At 30.3% G+C, this 11,184-nt stretch overlaps 1 protein-coding gene across 2 annotated transcripts; it reads right to left on the bottom strand.

Moving 5' to 3' along the window:
* Positions 1-2,888: 2,888 nt before the first annotated feature.
* On the bottom strand, positions 2,889-6,885 carry LOC137810753 (uncharacterized). 2 transcript variants are annotated; one of them, XM_068612173.1, is made up of 8 exons: positions 6,718-6,885; positions 6,263-6,577; positions 5,448-5,519; positions 4,326-4,393; positions 4,021-4,177; positions 3,600-3,683; positions 3,416-3,505; positions 2,889-3,223 (listed from the first exon to the last, which is right to left on the bottom strand). In XM_068612173.1, the coding sequence occupies exons 2-8, from the start codon at positions 6,548-6,550 to the stop codon at positions 3,107-3,109; spliced, it is 876 nt and encodes a 291-aa protein (XP_068468274.1). In that variant the 5' UTR covers positions 6,551-6,577; positions 6,718-6,885; the 3' UTR covers positions 2,889-3,106. The 2 variants fall into 2 exon arrangements, with proteins under 2 accessions (XP_068468274.1, XP_068468273.1); XM_068612172.1 differs by having other exon boundaries at positions 2,889-3,226; positions 6,718-6,856.
* Positions 6,886-11,184: the final 4,299 nt, after the last annotated feature.

Below are 11,184 nucleotides of genomic sequence, written 5' to 3'. Positions count from 1 at the left end.
TTTTTAAATCTGATTAATAAATTAAATAATATGAATTAATTTTTTAATTGGTATAAACATTAGTTATTCTTGTTTATATTTTAGTTAATAAGGAGTAATATTTAATTTTAGAAAAGTACTAAAAACATATTTCCTGTAACAAAATCTCTTTTGGTATTACTATTAAAACGCAATGTCAACCAATATTCTTAAAACAATGGTTAAAATAGAACAAATTCCATTTAAAAGTATCATTAATGTACAACTATTACATTTCTAACACTACTTAATGTAGATTTCAATAAAAATATTAATTTAGAATTTCTTAACCAGAATACTGTTAACAAAACTCTAATTAAAATTTACTAAGAACTAAAAAAAATGTGTTGTTGGAATTAACTCTTTATTCAATTCAAAATTAATTTTACGTATTCATATTTTAAGTTTAACTAGAACAATGTCATTTTTGAAAATGTATATTTTTAATCACTATTACAAGAAAAACATGAAATAGAAACCAATTTTAGAAACCCAAAATAATTAGTTGTTATACTAACTAAATTAGAGACCATTTTAGAAACTAAAAAAAAATGATTTTTAAATTAGTTTTTATTATTGTTAAATGATTTTTAAATTGATATCTAATTAGCAACCAAAGTTTTAATGACCAATTTTTTAGTTTCTAAATTTGGTAGAAAAACTTTGGTTGCTAATTAAATATCAATTTATAAACCATTTAACAATAATAAAAACTAACTTAAAAAAAATTAATCTCTAAAATGGTCTCTAATTTAGTTTTTATTTGATTAATTTATTGTAATTGTAATCTATTGTAATAATAAAAGAGTTGTGATTACAAATATTTTAAGTGATATTGTTTAAAGTAGAAAAATATACTTTAATTTTAATTTACACATTTTTAATAAGTAAACAATTGGATGCACAGATATTTAAGTTTGATTATCTTCATTTCCCTTTTGATAAGGACAAGTTAGGTTCATGGATTGGTTTAAAAGAGATTGATATAAAAATATTAAATAATAAACTCATCTTCATCCAGGTTGGAAAAGCTCACCAGGAACCTCTACATATTTATTTCCAAATTATTTTACTTGCAAATCATTTTAAATAAATTATAAATTAAATATTACATATGTTTTATTCTAAATGGTATATAAAAATTAATAAACAGAAATTTGTGCATATACCATATGTTATAAAAAGAAATTGTTTATATTAGTTTATAATTAGGAGTTAGAGAATCTTAAAAAATGTATAGTACACATTTAATTAAGCTATCCTTTTTATTGTTTTAGTAATATATAGCAAGGACTATAGACAGCTAATGTTTGTTGAGAAAAAATAAAAAATAAATTTAAATCCTATCATTGCATAAAGATGTTTGGAGGATTATGTAGTTATTGTTTAGGGCAATATGTAGGTTATTAAGTATTTGAACTGAGTATTTAAGTGTATATTTGGGTAAGTAGATGAAAAGTAAGAGTGAAAAAAGAAAAAAAAAGAGTTAAAATTGAGATTGATTAGATTGATAAAATAAAAATGAATAAAAAATTTATAAGTTATTATAATTAATTTGAATAAATATAAAAGCTTTGAATTCATATAGTATGTTCTTTTGTTTTCTTTTTCACTTCATCATATGGACATTGGTACAGCAGAATATAGAGCCATTAAATATAAACTCTTCATGAACAGTATAATTCAAATTTATAATTTTAAATTTTTATTATAGGTTGTCACTTCACTCCTCTACAATAACATTTGTTATTTGTAAAACAAACACATTACCACAAATCATACCTAAAATTAAGATTACATAAGATGAACTAATGAACTCTACTATGAATACTTTTTTGTATACAGAGCTACCAATTCAAAATATAAGTTTTAAAAGTTATAATATTTAACACAGATATTACATTACCATGTTTCTACTTCATAATATATTTATTTAGTTGGATTTTTTACCTGTGGTGTATATTACATTTGTTGGGAACAAGTTATATATATATATATATATATATATATATATATAAACAATTGAATACTTTTTTGATAAATAATTCAAACAAATATATTTTATATTGGTTAATAAACAGGAGGGAAGAAGTATACCAAGGTACCACCTCATGGTTAAAAATATAGTTTTCTAACCTTGAAATAATTGATCAAACAGTTAAAATTATGATTAAAGTGTCTGAAAATATTTTTAATATATTCACAAATACACAACGTAAATATTGAAGAAATTTGTAAATGTTTGATTAAATACTCAAATATAAAGATAAAGAAAAAGTTGTATTTATTTAACAACATCTGATAAAAGACACAATTTTACTCATGAAAAATACGTATTCAATTTATTGTTAAACCAATAACTTTAATGATAAGTTGGGAACCTGAATTTGTTTGGTAGACATAGCCTTAATCTCAAAGTTTGATGAACTTAAAAGAAATTAGTCACAAATTTAACATGTTTGTTCAGAATAAAACTATATATTAATAATTTTATACCCTTGTACAGCATACTCCTATCAATCTCTTGAGTATTAGATATCTTCTTAAGTTTCCAAAGAAAAATACATAGTTTTTATTAATTTTTTTCTTTATAAAAGGATTGGTAAAAGAAAGCATCTAATTAAGTAAACACAGCACTATTAAGTCTATATATGCAGTTAATCAAATACGCACTCATACCTGATACATGTCCTGTTTACTCGATTCATTTTCGACTTCTAGGGTTTGATTGCTTCAAACCAATTCCACAGAACTAAAACAATCCGTTTCTAATTTATAATGGTTAATGCTTCATTAGATGCAAGCACCAAACAAATATGCTCAACAACGAATCCTTACTAAAGGAAGTGAGATTAAATCATTAATAGTCATTTTCCATAAATCTCTTACTATTATATAGTAGCTGAATGATTAGGTTACATTCATAGATAGATGAATTGAATTGATACCAATGGATTCCTGAATATCGTTTTACCATCCCCCGAGTATGTACATGTACATACATTAAGCTGATATAATCAAGAGTAGTAAAGACGCACTGCATTTCAACAAGCCTTCTAAATATTTATACATAGAAGCATAACAACAATTACACTTGTTCCTGGTGTACTGTGGCTGGTCCTGGTGCTATTGCGAACTGTAGACCTCTACGCTGCCCAGATTGAAGAACAAAAGCAACTTGGGTCGCCGCTAGTGCTGCAGCCTCCTGCTTTACCATATAATACAAAAATGTAAGAAATTACATACAAGAGAGAAAACCCCTCTGCATGTGTTACAGTTTCCGAACACAAACATTGTATGCAGACCAAAATGAAACCATATAACATTGCTATTTCTCAAAATGATGGACTGACTAAGCAAATCGGAACAAATATTAATAACTATAATGAAAACTAACTTGTCTTTGTCGTCGACGCTGCAGTATACTGATTGCCCAGGCCATAATGTAGCAAGGTAATAAAAATCCAGCAGCTCGAAGCAAGAAAAGCTGAAGAGAATTGTGATCAAATTAGATTGGCTCCAAAGGCATTTGAAATCAACACATATGAACAACTTAAATAAAAGAAACTAAAGTCACTTACAGAGAAAAAATTGGATGGATCATCATCAGAAGAATCACCATCTGAGACAGAAAGTGCATGCCGCAAGAGTAAAAGAGCCATTAACTGATCCAAAAAATGAGTTAGGCTTTAAATCTTGTCCACATACTAGTTTGTTGACATTATAAAGAGTAACAAATGCACTGAAAGTATCTAGTAGAACTAAATGAAGCGAAGCTTCATTTTATGGTACCATTCGGTCCAGCTTATTTTGGGCTTCAACTTTCCTCAGAAACTATTATAAATGAATAAAATTATCAACCACTTTAACCAAAATTTGAACTTGGTTTGGAGATCCAAAAAGTGCTTGGTCAATCACTCCCCAACCCTATGTCCTATTGTGTTGTCCATTACCTTGACACAGTTATATTTGGTAGAAAGAAACACAAGGTTAGTGCCTTACAATTAAAGCAGCTGAGCGGCAAAATGCAGCCCCACTGGCATTGGAAGCAGCATACTCATCATATTCAGCATCTAAGAATTGACGTTCTGCCTCTGCAATTGCCAAGAGCCGAGGATCACGCAAGTCCAAAGGAGTGCCAGATATTGTCCAGCCACCACTGCAAGAATATTGACAACTTGTTAAGGAGATGATCTTCAAATGTCTATAAATAAAGCATGACGGCCTCAATACAACTTACAAAGATAACAACTACACATAAAATGTAATCGAGAACCATTATACAGAAAATGAAAATTTCAGCTTACCCTATATCAATGGTAGTTTCTTCAGGATTAGCACGAGGCGGTGGTGCAGTATACCCAGGTTGATAAGGCTGAGTGTTACATGTATAAAAGGAGGGGAAATAACTCCCATCAAATTAAGCACAACATATAATTGCAAGGATTCAAATAAGACACCAAAATGTGAAATTTACAGAAGCAATCTGAACACTAATAAAATCTAAAAATACAAAATTTCAAATATATTTTATACGCAGACGCGAATGATATTTTTCCTTCCCCTCCATAAGCAGGAAAGTTATGGAACAAGGTGTGTACAGTACAAATGCATCCTCGTACAGGCATCTAAAACTCCAGAATATCTTGAATGGCTAAGCAAGATCCCCATGTTTGGTACGTGGGTAGCAGGCATCCTATCCTCAAATCCCCATCCAAAAGCATGAATGAATCTCAAATTTAACACAATTAAGAGTCAAGACCACTTTTTTGTAATATATTGCCAGTTCAACCATTCATAAAAAGATTAATATGAAATGGTTTTGAATCAAGAAATTAAAAACAAAGATTTTTTAAATCCATGAATGTTAAACCTATTGTTGCTGAAGAAAGTTCACGACAGTGGTTTGTTTATTTAAAGGGAAAACGGATGCATGTCATAAAGGAGAGAAGTCAGTAGTTAGAAATGCAGTTGGAAGACGGTTATTCTCAAATCAGTGGACATGCAAGGATTAGATTTCAGTTCATGGAGGATATGTAAGCAGAGGATGTAACAAGCAGAACAGAGTAGATATGACAGTTAAGGTTATTGGAGGAGTAACTATTTTCTTATGAATTCTGGCTATTAGCTCAGGGCAAGATCTTAAACGACTTGTCGTGATTATCTTTTACTTATTTCAATACTACATCCAATATCTCGGTGAAATTCCAGAAGTAACTTTTTATCAATTGAGAGCAGTTAATCAAGCATACGGATAGTTCTTCAACCTGTCACTGCACCCTCATAGGCAGAAAAAAATAATCTTTTATGTGAGAATTTTTAACATCAAACGAAGAAAACACAGACAAACTTTATGCGGAGCCACCGCCTTCCCATCTAGGTCCAATAATAAAGCTACACTCTTAAAATAAGCATTCCCATCATCATACCTGATGACATATCTCACAAATAATGTCTCCTTTCTCATCACACCAGTGCTGGACACATTTTCTGTGAGCATACTGCACAAAACCAAAAGGAAACAGTCCAAGAATTAAGAATACTAAACAGAGGTGAAAAATGAAAATCAACCTGACACATATAACAATAAAATATTAATGCTGTTCATATTAATGCATTCACCAGAAAATAAAGAATATCACAGAGCAACTTCTCATGAGATTACTTAGCTGTCATTTCTTAGTAAAACATGAATCTAATCTACAAACCCAGTAAAATAATAAATTAAGAGCAGACTTGTCTTTCGGTTAGGAGCCACCCAACAAGTTTTCAAAAATCCACTGTTTGATTTTTTGGACCAATTTGCAAACAGATTTTTGCTTCAATTTTGCCTTCAAACTTAAGTTTTGAAAAATTTAATCAAAACATACACTAAGAACGCAAAAATCATATCGTATTTAAAATCTCATAAACATATCTGGGCCAGGGTAGCATCAAAAAACAAGTGCATATACACAACAAAGTCACAAAACTAAAAGCCTTCTACCCAAGACAAAGCAAACATCTGCTCAGTTACTACCATCAACACAAAAATCAAGTTAAATATCACCACTTAAAAACAGTCTTCCACATTGAACGATCATTTAAAATAAAACATAATTTCGAAATCAAAAGGTAGAAATCATTATAACTAACAAAAATAAAATTAAACTTATCCTTCTAACTTCTATAATCCCACAAAACCAACCTAAAATTCAAAATTAAAAAACCAAGAAAATAAAGTCTCAAAGACACAAATTGATACCTTAAGACTGCCGCTACAGGCGCAGGGCGTTTCCAAATTGGAAACGCCGTCCTCCTCCTGGCAGATGCGGCACTCCGCCATCTGGATCAGCGGCTCCTCCTCATCACCTCCGTCGCCGTCACGATTCTCCACCGGATCGGTGCCGGAACTCTCGGCGACGGCTGTGGCAGCATCAGCGGCGGCCGGAGGCGGAGAGGGCTCGGAGGGAAGCTGCGCCGGCTGCGCCACCGGGTCAACGGGGACAGGGCGCGCGAGACGGTCAACGAACAGCACCAAGTGATCGCTCATTGGAAAAACGGAACCCAAATCAAAACCCTAAAGAAATAAAAGGAAGGGAAAAAACGCAATTTCAGAGCGAAGAACACAAAGAAAATCGAAAAAAGTAGGGGAAATCGTGAAATCGCAGGAGTCAGAGCAGATCTCGAGGTTTCCCGAAAAAGCGAGGAAAATCTTACCGGAAAATGGAAATTGCGAGAAAGAGAGAGAAATGCAATTGAAACTGTGTGTTTGTGTTGTGAATGTTATGTTGGATTGCGCGTTTTGTTCTTCTTGTTTTTGTGTATTTTATTTTATCTTATTTTCATTTTTATATTAATTTTTGGGTTTGAAAAGTTTGCTTGAATAATGGAAAAAGGAGAATAGAGACTAATAAGGATACTGTGCTATCCTAGTGGCACGCTTGAGAATTTCAACTTTACCGAAACACGTGCAAAGGGTCCTTTTCGTCATTGACGCGTCTCATGCCTTGCCGCTAAACGACCGTTTCCTTTACTTGTTCTTACCCAAAAACAAATTGTTTACGTCTTTGATTTTTACAGTTATTATCTTTTACATTAACTTGAGTACTCTTCATTGATAAGAATTTATGTTTGTATTTACTAATGGAGAAAGTTAATTCTACTAGGTAAAAAAATAACATGTTCATGATATCCCGTCAACATTTTTGAATAAAGTTGACTGTGAGTTCCGAGCTTGTGAATCTAGTAAGGTGGTAAGTTCTGAGATTGTATGTCGAGTAAAAATTTTTCTGAAGTGGTGGTTGTGGTGGATATAGTGGTGGTCCCATTATGGTTTCGTGTTGATTTGTTTTTACGGTGTTTTGAGGTAAGATTTGATAGAGCAAAGTGCATTAAGTTGTGTTAATCGATTATGAATCTCATAAATTGGTTACTTAAGACAAAAGAGTCTCATAATCGATCATACAAACCATACACAATAAGTGTTAATTGAATATACATGTTTTTTAAAAGAATAATTGATTATCCGTGTGTCATAATCAATTATAGTTGTTTTTAGAAGGATAAATTATTATGGGTGATTTTTTACAAGGTAATCGATTATATGCATGACATAATTGATTATGGGTGATTTTTTAAAGGGTAATCAATTGTGATTGGTAGATAATCGATTATGGAGCATGTGTTTGTTCTTTTGTGATTTTGGTTTTTATTTTATCATGTTTATTTGGTTGTTGTGTTGTGTAAAAGTCCTTTTGAAAGTTCACATTGGTTACAATTTGGTGGATCTATGTTTATATGTTTGCTTTGCTTTGCATGAATGAGTTTGTTCTAGTTGTGTAAGTGTGGTTGTTGGTGTCTTAGTGGTAACCTAGTGTTTTTGTGGTGTTCATGTGGTGTGCTTGTTTGGAAACAATCTAAACCTTGTTGAAAAATCCTAACACATTCTCCTCCAATCAATTTATATTCATTGGCCACAAATTTCATTAAATTGAACTCTTCCATATGGGATATCTTATTTACTTCATTGGATATTCTACTCCAAAATTGGGATTCCATCTTCATAGTTCAACAATTATCCTTCTACAATTACACCAAAAAAGGAATGATAGATAACATCTTTATTATAACTTTATCAATTATTAAAATGAAGATTTGAAAGGATAAACATTTAAACTCGATTATGCCAATAACCTTCAAACATATTTTAAATCTAAGTAAAATGTGTTATCTTCTAGATTATACAATCCATAATATAACTTTGTATTCAATATTACACAATCCGAAAGGTAATTTCAGATCCAAATGACTTCTGAATTGTTCCTAATATTCCAGATTGTACAATCCGAAAAGTTTATCCATATCTTGAATTACCTTCCAAATAGTGCAATTCAAAATAAAAAGTTATATTATGGACTGTGAAATTCGAAATATAAATTTGTATTGTGAATTTCACAATCAAGAATGCAACTAATCCAAATTATTACATTCTGCATTTAGTAATTCGGAAAGTCTACAAATTCCACAATTTGGAATTTTAAATAAAAAAACATGGAACACTAACCAGAACACATAGCCTCTGACTAGCACCACCAACAAACCACCATCGCCACCAAAGCAAGAAATGCCATAAACTTCATTAAACTCCAAAAATTAAACACCAGAACCTAAATCCATTTTCAGAAGGGTATTTTTGGGTTTACAAAAGTATGGAAGTGTAGGAAGAAGTTGTCTCATTTCACCCATTGTTATTGGGTTCATAGTGGATACCAATATCCTAGTTGTTGGTCCATTCAGTGGTGGTTCGATGAACCCATCTTGCTCATTCGACCTAGTTGTGGTTAGTGGAAACTTTGTTGATAACTGGATCTACTAGGTTGGCTCATTGATTGAAGGAGGTTTGGTTGGGTTCATTTATGGAGATGTCTTTATTGGTTCCTATGCCCCTGCGCCACTCTTTGAAACCTACCTTTAAAAACATGAATTTGAAACATGCTTGGTTGGAATGTCCTGTTATTTTTCGATTTTCATCCTAACAATAATAACTACAAGCTAGTGGTTTTTTACACAATTAAACTAGTCAGTGACTTTATTAGGAAAAATTATATAAATGGTGTAATTTTATACTAATTTTACAAGACTGGCCAATTCCAAAAAAATATTACTGATTTGGGGAAGTCGTGTTCAAGGAGCACAACTTCATCATTTTGAAGTTGTGTTTCCCATAAACAATTTCAACTAGAATAAAATAGATACGTTGAAATTATTATATGACTTTTGTTGAAAAAAAAAATATTGTTAAAGTTGTGGACATGAAGATGACTTTGATTAAGAATTTAACATTATTAACTTTTGTTTACACTGAAGTCACCATATCTTATGACGAATTTAGTTCAGTGATTTTCTTTTCATAAATATTATTAAAAAAGTTCGGTTAAAAATAAATGACATAAAATAAAAATATTTTATTATTTTATAAAGTATTTTAAAAAATTAGAAATATTTAATTAATTGAAATTTGTGTTTACATATAAATTTTTAGATTATCGAATACCAATATTAATGAAAGTATAAATTATATAATATATATAAAATATAATAGTACACACATTTATGTTAAAACAAAATGCATACAAAAATATTGAATATAATTTATTAAAAATATGATATTAAAATATTTGACGAAATAAATATTACAATGGATTATTCTAGTGTCTAAATAGACAATTTCCCCTATTGTGCCCTTATTTGCAACAATAAGAACATTTCTTTTGCCCTTTAAATTGGTTGATCCATTTCATTCTACAAACGAGTAATGATTGGTCGTTCTGACTCTTTGTGTCACATGTGACAATTAGATATGAAATTTGGTCTAGCATAAGTAGATCAATAATCCTTGTTTCAAACTGAATGGAATTCAACTTCATAATCCTTTTTAATGGTGTGGAGTTTGTACACTAGATTAAACAATGTCATCATATCTAAAGATAAGAAGAACAAACGACCATTACATGAGGATAAGGAAGTTGAAGATCTTGAAAGTGGTCACAATCATACCACCAATCATTTAATCTAACTGTATATGACACTAATCGTCGACCATGTTAGGGGGTGACTAATTATTGGACATCAAATTTTGAATTCTCTCTATTAAACCTTTGCATAAAACACATAGTTGAATGTTGTTGATTTTTTCAGAGTAAGGTTGTGATATCTTTTGAATAATAATGACCTACGTGGAACATCATCTCCAGCCCTCGCTCCACAAACCATGTTTTTTTTTCTTTCAAAGGTGACCTTGACCAAAGCAGAAATTGGCAAGGAACGAGCTCTCTTATGAATGAAGTTCTTGCATTCCGCTACATTTGTAGTCATATGACCATACCCCTTGTCCCCATAGTACGCCCTTTTCTAGCAAAATGCGATTTGTCTAGGAAACTGCTTGCTTGAACTCATATCACATAACTGATAGCTTTGCTTGTATAGTGAACTATTTCATTTTATAAGTTGTGATAAAGAAGTAAATAAAATTACTTAAATGGTCATAACAAGAGTTTTTTTATTTTCCTAGCCATGTTTTTTTATATGTGATAGTATAATCATGGAGATTTTTTATTTTTGCAATTAAATTTTTAATTTATGTATTTAAGCTTTTGATTAGGATGGACAATTTTATTTTAACCAAAGTTAGCGTCATGGACACAATATAAGTTGAGTCCAAATTAACATCATTTTTAGAAAGAGTGGTGGACAAACAAGTATGTTCTGTATAAAAAAAATTTAAGTCTCCCATTATCTTCAGATTTTGTTATTTTTAAAATTTTTGTTACATTTGTTTTTTTTAATAAATCTCTAACTTGCACTTTTTTATTTATTTATAATTCTATAAACACTGCCTCATTTATTAACAATTCTATAAAATCTAATTCACTCACTTTATTTTATTTTAAAAAAACTCAAATATTTTTAATTCTTCAAAATACTTTATAAAAGAATAAAATGTTTTTAATTATTCCGTAACCTATTTTTAATCCAGTTTCTTTTAAAATATTATCATTTTAAGAAAAAAAAAAGTTAGTGAACTGAAATCGTTATAAAATATAACTACTTCACTTGTAAAAAGTTAGTCACGTTTTAATTGTTAATCAAAATCGTTTTTATATAACACAACTTCAACAATAATTT

This window comes from Phaseolus vulgaris, chromosome 2 (genome assembly GCF_000499845.2).
Source record: "Phaseolus vulgaris cultivar G19833 chromosome 2, P. vulgaris v2.0, whole genome shotgun sequence".
Classification (NCBI taxonomy): Eukaryota; Viridiplantae; Streptophyta; class Magnoliopsida; order Fabales; family Fabaceae; genus Phaseolus; species Phaseolus vulgaris.
The sequence above is the reverse complement of the archived record's forward strand: the minus strand, read 5'-3'. Positions and strand labels throughout refer to the sequence as shown.